Here is an 18697-nt window from a genome sequence, read left to right as displayed (position 1 = left end):
GCTGGGCCCAGCAGGAGCTCGGGCTCTAGCGTCTTGCCTCTCCAGCAGCTGGCCACTAACTGAGCGCTTGGGCCGGGCTTTTATACTTCCTGTCCTGCCCCTTGACTTCCGGGGGGTGGGGACAGGCGGCGGTGGCTCCGCCCACTGAGTCACCTGCTCTGGCTCGTCCCTCTCAGGCTCGCGGGGAGCCGGGGCGCCTCCTTACAAGGGTGAACAATTTATGAGTTTATCCTGTATACGCTTTATACAGGGTAAAATGGATTTATTTGGGGTTTGGCCCCCACTGGGAGTTGGGCATCTGGGTGTTAGAGGCAGGAGCACTTCTTAAGCTGCTTTCAGTTAAGCCTGCAGCCGTTGGGGGACGTGGTTCAGACCTGGGGCTGTGTTGCAGCAGGCTAGCGGGTCCAGCTCAATCCAGGCAGGGCACTGAAGCTCCAAGCTGGCAGGGAAAACATACTCCGAGGTCGTCAAAGCACATCAGGTGGCAATTCCCTAAAGGGTTTCTGTGATTCAGCCCATCACAGTCTGCCCCATTCTCTGCAGTTCACTAACTGAGTGACCGCAGCTGGCCCCCACTGGGACCCCGGTCACAGTCAAGGAGACGTGCGTTGATCCACTTGCCGGTAGTGGTAGCTGGCTGGGATTCACTGATATTGGGCCACATAAACACAGAGATTCCCTGGGAGCCTCCGAAGACATTATTAGTCTTGCAGACACTCCATGTACAGCAGCCTCTGGCTGAGGAATGAGCCACTGGGAAATTTTCAAGCAGATCTATTAGAAATTTATTATTTTTTTTAATTAAAACTGAAATTTTCACCTAATACCATGACTTCTGGAGCAGGGTCTCTAAGCCAGGCACCAAATATCAATAGCTTTGGCAACACTGTCTTTGCACTTGGCTCTTGGCTGTTGCTCTTTCTCTTGATATTATCTGCAGGTTGTTCTCTCCCAGAGTCTTGCTCGCTGCTCCTCCTGGCTTCCTGCCTCCTATGCACGGCAGCTGCAGCCCATCTACTAGTGCCTGGGTTCCCCTCAGCCCACGGGGCTCAGCTCTGAGCAGCCATGTGCCTTGGGTGGTCACCTCCATTTTCCTAGCTCTTTCTGCTATTTACAGGGGCTTAATTGCTCCATGCCCTGAGCCTGAAGGCAGGTGCTTGCCACAGCCATCGGCTCTCATGAGGTCTGGGGTTGTCTGTGCATCCAAGAGTCACCCATTGGCAGCCCTTAGCAACCTTCAGCATAACAACACGTAAACAGTGAATAGGGGGAACTCCAGAATATCGTTAGGGCAGGCGAGGCGTCACCAGCTGGCACTGTTACACTTAGCCTGGGCAGGACTTTTTTCTGATTGTGCGAGCAAGTTTTGACTCGCAGGGAGATGTGCTGGGGTTCTGCTAGTTCTGAGGTGGGAGAATTGTGCAAGGGTTTTGTGTGGAGGGAGGTGTGCAAACAGCAGGTGCATTTGTTGTGCCCTGCAGCCTCTGATTGGAGTCAGTTCTGGAGGCAGAGTTGCTCCCTGAAGCCCTGGCGTTTGGTAGAGACACACGAAAGCAGAGCAGACACGGTCAGCTCTGGTACACACAAACACACGCGCATGCACGGACACTCTTGGGTGATTGCATCTCTGTGCTTTATTCAGAGCAGTTTGAAACGCACAGGGGGACTCGGACCATTTCTGGAGTCTCTGGGGAGCTGAGAGCCAAGACTCCTGGGTTCTCTCCCTGACTCTGGGAGGCGAGTGGGGTCTAGTGGTTAGAGCAGGGGGGGCTGCAAGTCAGGAGTCCAGGGTTCTGTTCTCTCCCAGGGATCTTTGAAAGGCTGGAGGAGAAGCTGTGAGGGGATATTAATAATACACAGCACTTTGCTCCAAACTCCAGTGGAATTAGCAGAGAGTCTCCTCTTGGCTGCATCGGACTCTGTCTCAAGCCCCTGCCCATCCAGGGATCCCAAAGACCTTTGCAAGGGAAGCTCACCAATGTTATCCCACTTACAGAGGGGGGAAACTGAGGCACAGTCAGGCATGGGGAAGGGCAGAGCACATTGGTTATACTGAGACACCAATGGCAGCCAGTCTTGCAGATGGGGCATCAACAGAGGAATAGCCCCAGAAGGGCAGGGAGGAAAAGGGGGACACGGGGGATGATGCTGCTCAGGATGAAGGGACCCCAGCCCGGAGTCCGGGAGGCGCTGCTGGTCTGCGCTTTGGGCGCTGGGCTGCACTGGGTTTTGGTCAGTTTGTAGGTGAACACCCCCGATTCCAGTGTCTTGATTTCACAGGCCGCCCGGGTAGCGCAGCCCCGGGCTGCAAACGGGATCGCGACACCATCTGTGTGGGGAAACCAGAGCAGATCAGAGGCGGCACAGCCTAGCCCCCTTCTGTGACGCTATGATCGGGCCCCAGCTGGTTCTCCAGGGACCTTGTCTCCAAGCCCTAGCGGCCTTGGAATAGCTCCTGGCCCAGTTCATAAATTCTCAGGCCAGGAAGGACCCTGTGATCAGCAAATGTGGCGTCTTGCGTAGCGTAGGGCCCCGGCCTTTAAAGCCAGGTTTTCCAAGCCTTGGCTCATTCTCATGGCTCTTCTCTGACCCCCCGACCACGGCTCCTATTTACCATCACGCTCTGACACCAGCACTGGCCACAGGATTCCAGCAGCAGTGGAACAGGTATCAAGCACAGAGGTAAAATAAACCTCGAGGGGTTGGGGGAACCCCACTCTTCTTCCAGCGCGGTCCTCAAGATGCACCCACATTTCTTGGCAAGATGCCCAGGCCTCTGAATCGTTATCACTGGCCTAGCAAAGGGAGGTCCTGCACGCTGTATGACAGCATCTCTGCTATGGCAAAAGGGGCCATGCAGAGCCCCTGGCCTGGGGGTACCCAGGTATGGGGGGCACATGGAGTAAGGAGGAGTTGCAGGGAGTTCCTGAGGCACAGGGGGCTCTTAGAGGGTGCAGTGTGCTCATCTTACAGAAGTAATGACCCTCCGGGCAGATGTTTCACCTAGTTGGACAAGCGTGTGATCCATTTTTTTTCATGCAGTATCTTTCTAGGGCAGCTGTGGCAAGTAGCAGAAGCAATTGCTCTCTGCATAAATCTCTGACTTCAAAAATATTCCCTGAGAGCCCCTTGAGTTTGAACAGAGATTAAGGGAACAGCCTGCATGCTGTTTGCACCCACCTCTGTTCCAGGACTGGTGGAAACAGTGTAAACAAGCAAGCTGCCCTAGGAAATACTAGACTTTGCCCCACAGATTTCTTCCCCAGTGGGAAACTGACCTACAAGGCCCCAGAATTCTGCTGCTGCTCGGCAAAGGGAGTAAAATATTTTTACCCCTTTTGACCAGAGCGGATCACCAAAAATATGCAAAGGGACACCAAGTCTTGCTGGAATCTCCAGGGGTGCTAGGAACCAGGACTCCTGGGTTCTATCCCTGGCTCCAGATGGGGAATGAGATCTAGTGGTTAGAGCGGGGGAGGGGCTGAGAGCCAGGACATGTGGGTCTAGTGGTTAGAGAGAGCTGGTAACCAAGACACCTGGGTTCTATCCCTGGCTGTGGGGGAAGAATGGGGTGCAGTGAGTTAGACTGGGGGGGTGGGAGCCACGATACCTGGGTTCTATCCCTGGCTGTGGGGGAAGAGGGGGTGCAGTGAGTTAGAGTGGGGGGGTGGGAGCCAGGACACCTGGGTTCTATCCCTGGCTCAGGGAAGGCTGTGGGGTCTAGTGGTTAGAGCGGGAGCGCTCAGAGCCAGGGCACAGCCTGATCATGCAGCTCTTTGTTTTGAGCGATGGCCTCTATTGTTTCAGCTGTTGCTAATCAAAGGGGCGTTTCCCAGCTCAGATGGCGCGGATGAGCCCCGGGACACCTCCCGGCTCCCCAGGGGTTTAACCCGCCCCAGAGCGAAGGAAGCCACACCTTGCGCCAGCGTCCCGACAACGACAGCACATTGGTTTGCCCCTCCCATGCAGAGCAGATTCCCATCGCTCTCGCAGCTCTCGGAGCCTGGGGCGTAGCAAGCCGGGCACTGCAGCCCATTGCGGACGCTGCTGATAGCCAGCCCTGAAAGGCAGCCAGGGAAAGAAAGTTTTGATCCAAGAAGAAACCGCGGCAGGAGAACATAGGGCAGGCAGGACCCTCCCGGGCCATCAGCCTGGCACGTCGTCCCACTCAGCCAGCTAGCTCGGTTATTTGGCCCCACTCCTCAGCAGGCAGCTGTCCTGCCACCCCTCTCCTCTGGCCGCTAGAAACATCCTGACTTCCAGCCTCGGTCGCTTCCTGGCCAGTGTGTTCCCATGCCCGCGTCTTCCACCAACTTCAATCGCTCTTCTCCCTTGGGGCTGCTTCCCTCCGTCGTGTTCTGGGACACACGCCAGACCAGTCAGGGCTTGCGCCCCCCTTGCTCCGCACGCGTTTGCTCCTTTCAAGAGACAAAACACAGCAGTTTCCAGGGGCTTCAACCCGCCTTGGTGGAAGGACCCATCTTTCTCTGCATGCAGGATCTCCGGCCCACTGGGGCCTATCCAGCGACGGAGGCCGAGATGGATTCTTCAACCAAAGGGATTGAAGAAAAGGGTCAGTAAGAAATGGACCTCAACCCAAAGCAGTGGCTGGTTGAGTCTGAGCCATTCAAATATGTCTTTTTACCTCAGTTTATTTGTAACCCTCCCTAACTCCAGTCTTGCCGCTTGTCCGCGTTGCGTAGACCCTCTTGTTAAGAAACTGGTTTGACTTTTCACCTAAATCAGTGGCTTGCAACCTTCATCCATTTGCGGGGCTCTAAAGAATTCTGAACGGAGGTGCAGCCTCCTCTGGGCATCTCAGGATGAAAACCACTGATCTCAGCCAAGCCGGTGCTGTGCTTGAACAGAGGCGATGGCTAACTGCAGGTACCGTGGCAAGCTGCTGGGTCTCTTTCAAGAAGCAAACAAACCAGATTGTGCCTCTGACTGGGGGACGTGGGTTGGGGTCACCTCTGCAAGCAGCAGCCACGGAGGGAAGGTACCAGGGGCAGAGCGCTGGACCCCTGCTGCCCAGCCCACAGATGCTCAGGGGACCGCAGGCTGCAGGTATCCGGGCTGTAAGCTGCAGAAGTAGGACACTTTAGGGCACCCATGGTTACAGGGCAGGCAGTGACCCCTCACTGGTCTGGTTTGCACCTCAGAAGATGCCCCCTGAGAGCAATGAGGTCTCCTCTCAGCCTGCATTATCCCAGGCTAAACAAACCCAGCTCTCCCAGTCCCCTCTCAGAAATCCAGCTCCCTATGTCTCTGATCAGCCCAGTAGCCCTGCTCTGCACCTGGCCCAGTTTGAATTCATTTGCCTTGAAGGTGGGGGACCACTGCTGGACACAGTGTGCAAGGAAAGTTCTTACCAGGACAAAGGCATGAAAACGTCCCTCTCTCCCCTGGACATGTCTCATCCACTTTTGCTTCCCATGACAAATGACTTCCCCCCAAGCCACCTGCTTGCCCCAGGGTCCTCGGAAATCTCCTGGCTTTTCCCCAAGGCCGGGAATAGCAGCTCCTTGGAGGTTTGGGGTTCGAGCCGGCGGCTTCCCCATGCCCACGAATCAGACCCGCGCCAGAGGTACGTACGGGAGGGCGTGGACTCGGCACTGCAGTCGCCGCTCTTGCAAATTTCTGACCGGATCTCCACAGCCACCTTGTCCCCAAAGTAAAAAGCCAGGAAGCCCGTGAGGCTCTGGCGGGAGTCAGCGCAGGACTGGTACATGCCTGAATTCTCCGCACCTGTTGGAAAGGTAGCGAAGCGAGAAGGGGACGTCTTGTGTCGGTTACACTGACGGAGCCACCGCAGCTGCATGGCCCCCATTAAATATTGGCATGAGCAGATCCTCAGAGGTGGGTCTCCCACAGCCAGGTGAGTGCGCTAACCCCCGGGCCATACAGCCAATTTCTCCCCAGCCCAGGGACCATTCCACTAGCTGCCCCAGTCTGAGCAGCTCCCAGAACAGAGACCAGACAGGCCTGGGGGTCTCCCTTGTTTCTTTCCAAACGAGAAATGCCTGGCCTGACTTGGGCACCCCGCTCCAGGGGAGACGTCATCCCAGGCAGAGAGAGGGGCCTCCTGCCCAAGGCCCCGACCTAGGAGAGTTGGGCACCTCAGGGGATCGGGCCATGAATCCCAGCCGTTCCCTCTACATCTTCTTCCTTGGCTCCTCGCTCAGCAGGATGGCCCCAAGAGCGGCCTTTCCAGGATGTGCCCCCCTTCCCCCCATCACCTTATAACCATCAGCAGCCATCTCTGTAGGGCCGCAGGGCTGGAAGCAGTGGGGGGGTTTGTCCCTGCTAGGCTCAATTCCGGGGTCCTGACTGGCGTTGCCCCCCCTGAACCACGGGGGGGTGGCATCATCCCACTGGGGGGGCTGCCATCCCTGGGCCATGACGCTGAGTGGGGCAGGCACTTACCTTTGGTTGTCATATCGTCCCTGGGAACAAGAAACAGTCCCCAGGCCTGGGGGGACCCTCACTGCTGGGGTCTCCCTGCGATCAGCCAGTGAGCCCCCCCCATGCCGCCGCCAGTTGGAAGGGACCTCATCCAGCCCAGCCCCTGGTGCTGAGGGCGGACCAAGGCAACCTAGACTAGCCCTTACTGGTGTTCATCCAACCTGGTCGAGGAACCTCTGCTGATGGGGACCCCATGACCACCCTCGGGAGCCGATTCAGGCAGCTAGGGAGCTGCGTGGCAAACGCATGCAGGAGCAGGGTCCTGTGCCTCCCGCAGCCACCATGACGGGACTCACCGAGCGTGTTGTGTTCTTGAACGATGATGCAAGAGTCCTGGGGCGAGAAGCAGGTCTGGGGGATGGTGTGACAGCTTTGTCCAGATTTGCAATAGAAACAGGCCAGAGGCATCCCTGAAAAGAGGCGGGGGGGGCAGGGAGAGAAACTCATCTTTGTATCCAATCCTCTGGCTTCCCAATTTTGCTTGCCTCAGTTTCCCCCAGACTTGGTACTGCTACCCAGTGGCTCAGGGGAAAGGGTTGAGTGTGCAAAAGCACTTGTAAGTGTGTAACAGGCTCGCTCACCTACAGCCACCCTGGCTCAAGGGGGCACTGTTCCACCCCAGGGGCTGCAACGTCTTCAGCGTTCACCCAATAATAACCTGCAAACGTTACCCCGCTGGGTCCCGATGGTGGCAGAAAATTTCCCATCTCGGCCATTCGTGGATGGAAAATGGACCTTGGCACAGGGCTGAATATTCTGATTGCCTGGGGACACAGCTGCCCCAGAAACGGAGGTGAGGAGCAGACAGGAAAGCAGAGGATGCAGCAGTTCTTACAAAACAGGAGTGCATCAACAGAGCTTTCACCATCATCTGCAGCCGTTTGCTTCGGGCCCATTTCCCCGTGAGTTCTCCGTGCACTGGTCTCTTCACAGAGGCTCTGAGCGGTGCCAGCACACGCCACCATCTTGCTCAAGGAGCCGCGGGTCAGACCCAGCTCTGGCGCTGTCTCTAGGGCTTGCAGCTGAGCGACGCCTTCTGCCGTGGGTCACCTCTCGTCCCACGGCCCTCCTGGAGTGCACAGGGTCCGACTCATATAGCCTTCAGGCTCCGCCCACTGCCCGCAGCCTCAGCAGCGATTGGTGGTTGATCAGAGCCAGCTAGGCCACACCTCCTGCTGATTGGCTGGGCCAGTTCCCCACCCACAGCCCATTGGGTAGCTGGAGGGATTGTTCTGTCTTTGTTTTTCCCCACCCGCAGGACAGTGCACTCTGCCACACCCCGCCTGCGGCTGAAATGCTGAACAGCCAGAAACTGAATTGATCTGGGGGGCCAAAAACCATCATATTTGAAGCCAGAAATGGCACCCGGTGCATCATGGGAGATGAAATTCAGTTGCTTCTGCTCCCATTCTCCTGCCTGGATTACATGTCTCGTGACTCACCTGGCTTCCAGTACCCCTGCCCTAACCAGTAGACCCCATTCCTCTCCCAGAGCTGGGGAGAGAACCCAGGAGTCCTGGATCACAGCTCCCTCTGCTCTAACCCACCAGCCACCACTTCCCTCCCAGAGCTGAGGAGAGAACCCAGGAGTCCTGGATCCCAGCCCCACCCTGCTCTAACCACTAGACCCACCTCTCCTCCTAGAAAGAGCACTAGGTCCCTGAACTACAGCTCCCATGAGGCACCGCAGCAGCGTTTCAGGATTGAAATTATGCATGTTTCAATTTTCCATGGACAGCTTGAAATTTCCTTTGGGAGGGAACCCCCTGCTGCTGCCCATTTTCCAACCAAAGTTATCCTCAAACGACCCGAAGTATGGGGGTGTCTCAATCGCAGAACACAGTGAGCTCTGCTACAGGGCTCACAGGCTCTTTAAAGCAGGCCAACACCCCTCCTGTCCCCCATGGGATAGCCACAGCTCCGGCTGCCGGCCCCCACCGCCAGCGACTCACCCGTTTCGTTCTGAGCTGCCACAGTCACTTGGAGAGCACTGAGGATGCAGAGGGTGGCGAGCGTTTTCGTCATGACGGAGGAGAGCACAGGGTTGTGATCGGCACAGAGCAGGGCCTGTGGGACAGTAAGCGCTGACAGGTCAGGTGATTAGCAGGCAGACACCGGGGCTGGGAGCCAGGACTCCTGAGTTCTTTCCCTGTCTCAGCCACGGACCTGCTGTGTGTGAGTTAGGATCAATCAGGTCTCTGAGCCTCAGGGACCTGAACCTGAGAGTTACAATGTGGATGAGACTAGAGAGAAAATGAAATGAGTTAAGACACCTAGAAAATATATCAGCATCACCAGAGCAATGGCCTCTCTAGCCCAGGATCCTGTGTCTGACCGGGAATGAACAGAACAGGACAATTATCAAGTGATCCAGCCTCTGTCGGCCACTCCTGGCTTCTGGCAGTCAGAGGTTTAGGGACACCCAGGGCAGGGGGTTGCTTCCCTGGCCACTTTGGCTAACAGCCATTGACGGATCTGTCCTCCAGGAACTGATCTCATTGTTTTCTGAACCCAGTTATGCTAATTGGTTTCACAACATCCCCTAGCAGGGGCACCATTTAGAGAAGGCAAGGGGGGATTCTGCCTCCCCCCCCCCGAGTTTCCCACCACAGCGGGGTGCAAACAGGAAAATGATCCGCTGCCCGGTGCTCTCGCCGGAGGAACCCACAGCCCTTAGCTGGGGTCGGAGTGGGACGTGGCTGCTGGCTGACAGGGCTGTCCCCCAGGAGCTGCACCTACAGCTCCCCCCCCCCGGCCTCGACTCCGGGCTGTGGGCTGCTGCTGCTCTGTGGCCGGCAGTGGGGAGCTGTCCGTTTGGGTCTGTCTGCCCCCACCCTGAGCAGAGCGGGTATAACAAGATCCCCACATGTCCCCTCCATCTGGGTGGCTGAGAGTCTGGGTGCCCATTAGCCCCCCCCCCCCCCGCCAGCCCGCAGCAGCGCTCGCAGCCCCAGCACCAGAGGGCACTCAAAGCCCTTCCTGTGGGGAAATAGCTCCTTGGTCCCCCGCTGGTGGGATGGGCAGGTCCTGGCCTGCCTTGACCCAGAGAAGGGACCTGGTGAGGGCTGAGCTCCAGGAGTCTCCCCCACAAAGCCAGGCAGTTTTATTTCATGTCACAGTCGGTGCTGCCCTGAGACCTTTCAGTCGCTCCTGATGGAAACCTGAGGATGTTATTGTCTGTACCTCGGCGTCTCAACCAGCAAATACAAATGGTTCTTTCTTCAGTTAGTCTATGGACCCAGGGGCTTTTTCGCAGTTCCTGGAGGGCTCTTAATCGTACCAGGTTTTTACAGCCTGGGAACAGGTCTCTTGCCTAACTTCCTTAATATCTGAATGTGCCCTAAAAATGACATTGCTTAGAGGACATATGTTCTTGATAACATTTAACATGTCTAGTGTCAGATTGTCTTTTCATTATGACACATTGAGAATCATCCAATTGGGTCACTGTAGATACAGACTCAGGATTCCTCTAGTACATTATAAAACTGCGAGTTCTTGTGGCACCCAGTCTCCAGAGGCTAAAACCAGCGTTTAGATCAGTCCTTTGTAAATACAAGTTCAACTTATACATTTGATTTTATGTTTTGAATCTTTACACCTGGAGTTCCTTGAACTAGAGGGTGTTTCATTTGTGCTGGAGAACTATCAAATGCATCGTATAAATAGATTACAACGTTTAAGACTTTATTTCTAGTTATTGAGTAACTTAACAAGAAAAGAAAACACATCACCATTGGGAAAACCATTGTTAACTACTGGAAATGCACCTTCAGGTTTCCTAGAGCTGATGGGAAACCCATGTTGGCCAATTTATTGTCATATTTTCTTTCCAATTATCACCTGAAAAGCTTTATGTTCCTCCTTTTTTTTAAGCTAGTACCAAAACGAACGTCTCTAATTTATTAGTTATTCCATGTTTTAAAAGAATGGTTGAGGGAAAACTCAACTACTTTTGACTCAGCTTTATCAGGAGAAATGAGATACACAAATTAACAGTGTGTATATTTGCTTGCTTATCATTTTCCAAAAGGTCATATAAATGAAAATGTTAGTTTTGTATTAAGGCTCCAAAACTGATATAGGAAAGTTCATGCAAAGTGATGCATATTGGAAAACACAATCCCAACTATACATATGCAATGATGGGGTCTAAATTAGCTGTTACCCCTCAAGAAAGAGATCTGGGAGTCACCATGGCTAGTTCTCTGAAAACATCCACTCAATGGGCAGCGACAGTCAAAAAAGGGAACAGAATGTTGGGAATCCTTAGGAAAGGGATCGATTACAGGACAGAAAATAAAATATTGGATCTATATAAATCCATGGGATGCCCACATAGTGAATACCGTGATCTGGTCACCCCATTGCAAAAAAGATCTATTGGAATTGGAAAAGATGCAGAGAAGGGCAACAAACATGATGAGGTGGATGGAACGGCTGCCGTATGAGGAGAGAGTAAATTGACTGGGACTGTTCAGCCTGGAAAAGAGACGACCCAGAGGGGATATGAGAGAGGTCTATAAAATGTTTTCAGAGATAGTGGAGATAGTGGTTAAGGAAGTGTTATTTACTCCTTCTCATAACAGAAGAACTCAGGGTCACTCAGTGAAATGACTAAACAAAAGGAAGTATTGCTTCACACAGGGCACAGTCAGCCTGTGGAACTCCTTGCCAGGGGATGTTGTGAAGGCCAAGACTTTAACAGGGTTCAAAAAAGAACTAGAGAAGTTCCCAGAGGATAGGTCCATCGGTGGCTATTAGTCAGGATGGGCAGGGATGTGACCCCCTGCTCTGAGTTTCCCTGGCCTCTTTGCTAGAAGCTAGGAGTGGATGACAGGATGGGTCACTTCATCAATGCCTGTTCTGTTCATTCCCTCTGATGCACCTGGCATTGTCTTCTGGTACTAGCCAGGGGACTGGGCTAGATGGACCATTGGTCTGACCCGGTTTGACCGCTTTTATTCTCTTGACCCCTCCAAGCTTGAGGGTGGAGATATCTTGCTGTGTTAGCTCCTGATTGTTCTAAATTTACACACATATAAAATGGGGCTTTCACTGGGGTTTGTATCTATAGTTTTCTATCTTCATATAGGAATTAGATGCAGAGCGCCTGCCACCTAATTCTAAGTTATTATCTGCCAAAAAACTGGAGGTTTCAGCTGCCTATATAGCTCCTGGAAAGATGGTTTAAGTTTCCCTCCTTCCCTCCCGATCTGAAACAGTGCCCCTGGCCCCTGGCAGCGAATGCCACAGGCTATCTGGGCGCTGGGTGAAGTAGTGCATCCTTCTGTTTGTTTTAAACCTGCTGCCTAGTAATTTCATTGGGTGACACCTGGTTCGTGTGTTATGTGAAGGAGTAAATAACACTTCCTTGTGCACTTTCTCTGCTCCCGTCATGATTTTATAGACCTCTCTCCTGTTTCCCCTTAGTCATCTCTTTTCCAAGCTGAAAAGTCCCAGTCTTGTTAATCTCTCCTCATATAGAAGCTGTTCCATCCACCTCATCATTTTTGTGGCCCTTCTCTGCACCTTTTCCAATTCCAATAGATCTTTTTGAGATAGGGCCACTAGATCTGCGGGCAGTATTCAAGGTGTGGGCATCCCATGGATTTATATGGAGGCACTATGATATTTTCAGTCTTCTTATCTATTCCTTTCTTAATGATTCCCAACATTCCCTTCGCTTTTTCGACTGCGCTGCAAGTGGAGTGGATGCTTTCAGAGAACTATCCACAATGACTCCAAGATCTTTCTTGAGTGGTAGCAGCTAATTTAGTCCCTATCACTCTATCCGTATAGTTAGGATGATATTTTCCAATGTGCATTACTTTGCAGTTATCAGCCTTGAATTTCCTCTGCCATTTTGTTGCGCAGTTTGGTGAGATCCCTCTGTAACTCTTCGCAGGCAGCTTTGGGCTTAACTCTCTTGAGTGATTTTGTATCATTTGCAAACTTGGTCACCTCACAGGTTTTTCCAGATCATAGAATCATACAATATTGGGGTTGGAAGGGACCTCAGGAGGTATCTAGTCCAACCCCCTGCTCAAAGCAGGACCAATCCCAACTAAATCATCCCAGCCAGGGCTTTGTCAAGCCTGACCTTAAAAACCTCTAAGGAAGGAGATTCCACCACCTCCCTAGGGAACCCATTCCAGTGCTTCACCACCCTCCTAGTGAAATAGTGTTTCCTAATATCCAACCTAAACCTCCCCCACTGCAACTTGAGACCATTGCTCCTTGTTCTGTTATCTGCCACCACTGAGAACAGCCGAGCTCCATCCTCTTTGGAACCCCCTTTCTAGTAGCTGAAAGCAGCTATCAAATCCCCCCTCATTCTTCTCTTCTGCAGACTAAATAACCCCAGTTCCCTCAGCCTCTCCTCGTAAGTCATGTGCCCCAGCCCCCTAGTCATTTTTGTTGCCCTCCGCTGGATTCTCTCCAATTTGTCCACATCCTTTCTGTAGTGGGGGGCCCAAAACTGGACACAGTACTGCAGATGAGGCTTCACCAGTGCTGAATAGAGGGGAATGATCATGTCCCTCGATCTGCTGGCAATGCTCCTACTTATACAGCCCAAAATGCCATTAGCCTTCTTGGCAACAAGGGCACACTGCTGACTCATATCCAGCTTCTCATCCACTGTAACCCCTAGGTCCTTTTCTGCAGAACTTCTGCCTAGCCATTCGGTCCCTAGTCTGTAACAATGCATGGGATTCTTCCGTCCTAAGTGCAGGACTCTGCACTTCTCCTTGTTGAACCTCATCAGGTTTCTTTTGGCCCAGTCCTCTAATTTGTCTAGCTCCCCCTGTATCCTATCCCTACCCTCCAGCGTATCTAACATTCCTCCCAGTTTAGTGTCATCTGCAAACTTGCTGAGGGAGCAATCCACAGCATGCTCCAGATCATTAATGAAGATATTGAACAAAAGCGGCCCCAGAACTGACCCTTGGGGCACGCCACTTGATACCGGCTGCCAACTAGACATGGAGCCATTGATCACTACCCGCTGAGCCCGATGATCTAGCCAGGTATGGCCATGTTGAGCAGTATCAGTCCCAGTGGGACTCAGGACACCCACGTTCTATTCCCAGATCCGCCACAGACACCGTGCTGAGTCATTTCATTGCTCTGTGCCTCAGTTTCCCCCATCTGTTAAGTGGTGAGACTAATCCTTCCTGGGTCTATCTAGAGTGCAAGCATTTTGAAGGCAGGGACTGTCTGTCACAAGCTGCTTATGCAGCAGCTGATCTCAGTCAGGGTCTCCACAGTGCCTGGTACAAAGGGGCCCTGGTCTCAGCTGGGATCTGTGCAGCACCCGGCACAACAGAGACAATATTGGAGTCTGTGCACCACCTGGGACAACAGGAACCCTGATCTTCTACTGCGAGATCTTTTCAGTACGCGCGTACAGCACCCAGCGCTCCTGGATGCCCATCGCTAACCAGAGCCACCGGTTGCTACCGCAGAATGAAGAATAATAAACGTACCTTTGGTTATCGTGGGCTTCAGCGGACCCAGGCTCTTCCCTCTCTGAAGTCTCAGTCACCAGCTATGGCCACAGCCCCCACCCTTCCTTCCTTTATAGCAGAACCAAAGGCTGGTTCAGATAGAGAACAGAAGTGGCGAGAGAAATAAGATGCAGCAGCAAAACCTCAAGATCCTGGTTACTGCTCGGCACTGGCGGCGTAACTAAGGGAATCAAAATAATGACTGAAATGTGTGGGGAGCAGCTGACGCCCTGGGCAGCCCCATGGGAGGTGTGGGGCTGGGTGTTTCTGAAGATGGACAGCATTCCTGGCCTAACGCACAGGGGAGATGCTAAGATGGGATAGAGCTTGATTTTCATTTGGTTTTTGACATTCCCATGAGCAAGCCAGGGAAATGAGGGCTCAGAGAAATCAGCACTAGGTGGATGCACACCTGGTTGGAAGACCCTCCTCAAAGAGTAGCTAGTAATGGTCAAACTGGGAGGGCGTCTAGTGGGGTCCCGGGGCCAGTCCTGGGGCCGCTACTCTTCCATATATTTAGTAATGATTCAGATAACGGAGTGGGGAGCACGTCTCTAAGATCCGCAGCTAACTCCACACTGGGAGGGGTTGCAAGCACTTTTAAGGGCAGGCTGAGAGTTCGAAACAACCTGGACAAGTTGGAGAATCGGTCCGAAATCAACAGGAGGAAATTCCGTCACGACAAGAACAAAGAACATCACTTAGAAAGGGCGAACCTGATGCACAGCTATAAACAGAGGAATTGCTGTATGGCTGGGAAGGAACTGGGGGTCAAAGAGGGTCACAGATTGAACCTGAGTGACAAAGCCATGCTGCAGTAGCATCTAGGATGCACTCACTGAGGTGTCGGGGGTCAGACACGGGAGGTCATTGTCCCGCTCTGCTCGGCACTGGAGAGGCTCCAGCTGGAGAACTGGGTCCACCCTTGGCACTGCGCTGTAGGAAAGATGGGGACAAACTGGAGAGTCCAGAGAAGATATCATCTCTGGGACCCCCTGTGATGAAGTGGGACTGTTCTTAATGTTTCCTCTGAATACTGTGTGAGGGCCTCAGTTTCTGGCCGACACTCTGTCTCCTGGCAACTAATGGCCCAGGCTCTTTCCCCCTGCAAGAGGATGCTGAAGGTGTGGGAGAACAAAGAGGTCAAGTGGCGTCCTGGCCCAGGAAAGGAACTCAGCAGAGAAGGAGGGGCTGGAGGGGGTTTCAGTTTGGGCTGGCTGGGGATGGGAAGTGAGGGCAGATGGGGTCGTCTGCCTCGCTGGGCCCCAGAATGGACCTGGCTGAGGGGTCCCGTTCTCTGTACCTACAAGCTCTGTGTTAGACCCTGTTCCTGTCATCTAATAAACCTCTGTGTTACTGGCTGGCTGAGAGTCACGTCTGACTGCGAAGTGGGGATGCAGGACCCTGTGGCTGCCCCAGGACCACGTCTGGGGGGGACTCACTGTGGGAAGCACACAGAGGGGCAAAGGATGCTGAATGCTCCAAGGAGAGACCCAGGAAGGTGAAGACGTGTGAGCTTCTTGTCCTGAAAACAGTCTGCTCCAAGGGAGAGGAGGCTCCCCAAAGTCCTGATTGGCTTGGTGGGGAGCAGCTCCAGAGCTTCACCTGGGAACTTTGTGACACTGCCATCACGTCGGGTGCTGCACAGACCCTGACCAACTTAAGGCCCCCCCTTATGCCAGGCGGGACAGACACCTTGACCTAGATTAAAGAGCTCATTGTGCCAACACTGGGCATGTGGAAGACGTCACACCTCGGGCTTGTAACAAAAGCCAGTGAGCAAGGTGGTAACCGGGCCCAGACGCAGACAGGTGGCACTTTAATAAATAGAGTTTCTTAGAATCATAGAACCATAGAATATCAGGGTTGGAAGGGACCTCAGGAGGTCTAGTCCAACCCCCTGCTCAAAGCAGGACCAATCCCCAACTAAATCATCCCAGCCAGGGCTCTGTCAAGCCTGACCTTAAAAACCTCTAAGGAAGGAGATTCCTCCACCTCCCTAGTAACCCATTCCAGTGCTTCACCACCTTCCTAGGGAAATAGTGTTTCTTAATATCCAACCTGGACCTTCCCCACCAAAATGTTTCCTTGACAAAGACACACAGGTTGGAACACGCGTTCCCTGGGAAGGAAACTGAGACCAAGAGCTCTTGAGTTTGGCAAGGGACAGGGAGTCGGGAAGCCCGTCTAGCTTAGGAGCCCTTAGTGCACTAGCTGTCGCAGGCCCTTACTACTGCGCACTAAAAGTTTCCTCTTGCACGTTGATCTCCTCCCACTGCAAAGCAAGTGTTCATGTCTCTACATAGCCAAGCCCTTAGCTTGGAGCGAAATGTATTGCAGATGCATAGAAGCGTCCGAGTCGGCTCTGTGTTGTTTGGAAATCTGTTTCTCTGCTGCCTTGTTCTATTTGCTAATAAACGTCCTTGTTTTAAGAGGGCTCATTACGGGATAGAAGTGATCACAGCTTCCCAAAAGAAAGAGAGGTAGGGCTGTGCGGGAATGGGAATTGCAAATTCATGGGAAAATTGGTGACTTTGTGTTTCTTTACAAATCCAGATGCAAATCATTAAAGTCAACACTTCCTGCTAGATGGGTATTTGGGGGGAAATATTCGTTGTGGGTCAATCAAAGCATTTGGGTTTGATTTTGATTTTTTTTACACAATTTTAATACAAAACAGATCAAAATCTTTCACAAAGAAATGAAAAATCAAAATGTTCCCTCCCAAAAAAGTCAAAGCTGCAGTCGTATTGAAATGCTTTTGTTTGTTTTCCATCTTTCCCCCCTAAATGAAATTTCATCAAAATCGGCGCAGTCCCATGGGGAATTTCATTGTTGCTGAAATGAGGTTTTCCAGCAGAAGAACATTCCCCCTAGCTCTAAACAGATGCCTAGTTGGACCAGGCTAGGAATAGATGGTCGGTACACATGGGTGTTGTGCCCATACTTGGTCCACGAGTGGGAAAATGGCAAAATTCCACTGTAGATAGATAGAGGCACGAGACCGGATACCTAGGGAAAGACCAAGGATCCCACTACTGCCACCAATCTAAGGGGGAAATGTTTGGGGCTATGGGGGAGCTATGAATGCCCATAAACCAGCTCTAGGTGAGATATTATGCACAGACCAGAGGGATATCACTTCACACAGAGCTGTTGTGGTTTCAGTGAGGCAGTCTATTAGCCCATGAAATACACGTATTCTCCAGCTCCCCTTCTAGCATGTCTGTTCTTTACATCGACTGATTCATACAGAAAGCGGGAAGTAGCAAGATGCAGTTTATTAAAAATGCCAGGCACCTCACAGTGATGGCAAGGGAAGCTACAGCTGCAACAACAGACCAGAAGCCAACACCCGGTGAGGTGTAGCTTTATGGATCATTTCATTTAGAATAGTCAAAAAAACAGGATAACAGTCTGCTGAAAGATTTCGCCACTCAGGCACGGCCAATTCTTTCAATGTTTGCTGATTTTCTTCAAGCCCCAGTTCCTGGAGTCGGGTGAATATGTGACAACCTCCACTTTTGTCAAATTAAAAAAAAAATGTTTCTAGCTCTTGTGACCATGAGGAACAGTTCTAAACTGGGACTTCAATGTCCCATTCTGGCTGTTGAAAAATGGAGGAGGGGTCAGAGAAGAGCCACGAGAATGATTAAAGGGTTGGAAAACCTGCCTTAGCGTGAGAAACTCCAGGAGTTCAATGCATTTAGTGGGACAAAGAAAAGGTGAAGGGATGACTTGATTACAGACTTTAACGGGCAAAAGAAATTTGGTCATGGGCTCTTCAATCCAGCAATGGTCAAACAAGATCCAATGGCTGCAAGTTAAAGCCAGACAAATCCAGATGAGAATTAAGGTCCAATTTTTTAACAGTGAGAGTAATTACAGCTGACCAAGCACTCTGGTGGATTCTCCATCCCTAGTGATTTTAAAAGCAAGATTGGCTGTTTGTCTAGAAAATCTGCTCATGTCCAAAAGGGGATTATATTGGGAAATCCTACGGCCTGTGTTGTGAAGGTCAGGTGAGGTGAGTGCCGCTGTATCCCCTGGCCATCACATCTATGAAAACTGGAAGCTTGGGACAGTCCTTTCCAGTGGACATTTCCTGCAAAATTCCCCCATGAAATTCTGCTAAGCATCACATCTTATCGGCCCAGCTTCTGTTGGTGAGAGAGCTTGTCCAATCAAAGCTGTTCCTTCCCCCACCTTGTCTCTCTAACATCCTGGGACCAACACAGCTACGGCTACGCTGCAGACAAAATCAAGGTGAAGGTTTTCTGTCACCCACAGGTGCCAACTTTCTCATTTCCCGGAGGGTGCTAGACCCCTGCTCTGCCCCAGACCCTACCTCCACTCCACCCCTTCCTCCAAGGGCCACCCCACCCTGCCTCTTCCTGCCCCCACCCCGCCCCAACCCCACCTCTTCCCACCCTTGCTCCACCTCCTCTCCCAGCGCCTCCTGCAGGCCACTGAACAGGTGATCTTGTTGAGCGGAAGGCGCTGGGGGGAGGGGGAGAAGCTGATCGGCAGGACTGCCAATAGGTGCTGAGCACCCACTGTTTTTCAGCCCTGGAGCACCCACGGAGTTGGCGCCTATGCTGTCACTATTATTTTCGCTAGTGATTCTGGTTCCAGAGGCTGGGATCCCCTCTAGGACCTACTTCCGCTCAGCTTCCCCAGAGCACCTGGTCCCATTCCGGGAGGAAACTTCGTCCAGTTCT

At 52.5% G+C, this 18697-nt stretch overlaps 1 protein-coding gene across 1 annotated transcript; it reads right to left on the bottom strand.

Moving 5' to 3' along the window:
* Nucleotides 1-115: 115 nt before the first annotated feature.
* On the bottom strand, nt 116-16800 carry LOC127038034 (phospholipase A2 inhibitor and Ly6/PLAUR domain-containing protein-like). Its single transcript, XM_050930365.1, has 6 exons — nt 13956-16800; nt 8418-8532; nt 6762-6875; nt 5596-5748; nt 3917-4060; nt 116-2329 (listed from the first exon to the last, which is right to left on the bottom strand). The coding sequence occupies exons 2-6, from the start codon at nt 8488-8490 to the stop codon at nt 2091-2093; spliced, it is 723 nt and encodes a 240-aa protein (XP_050786322.1). The 5' UTR covers nt 8491-8532; nt 13956-16800; the 3' UTR covers nt 116-2090.
* Between the last annotated feature and the right edge of the window lie 1897 nt (nt 16801-18697).

Source organism: Gopherus flavomarginatus, chromosome 20 (genome assembly GCF_025201925.1).
Source record: "Gopherus flavomarginatus isolate rGopFla2 chromosome 20, rGopFla2.mat.asm, whole genome shotgun sequence".
NCBI lineage: Eukaryota > Metazoa > Chordata > Testudines > Testudinidae > Gopherus > Gopherus flavomarginatus.
Note: the sequence above shows the minus strand (reverse complement) of the source record. Positions and strands in the feature narration are given on the sequence as shown.

Coding starts and splice junctions, on each gene's coding strand:
- LOC127038034 (XM_050930365.1), bottom strand. CDS start 8,490: ATGACGAAAACGCTCGCCACCCTCTGCATCCTCAGTGCTCTCCAAGTG. Junction 6,876..8,417: donor GGCAGCTCAGAACGAAACGG/GTGAGTCGCTGG, acceptor GCCTCTTTTCAG/GGATGCCTCTGGCCTGTTTC. Junction 5,749..6,761: donor TCAAGAACACAACACGCTCG/GTGAGTCCCGTC, acceptor CCTTTCCAACAG/GTGCGGAGAATTCAGGCATG.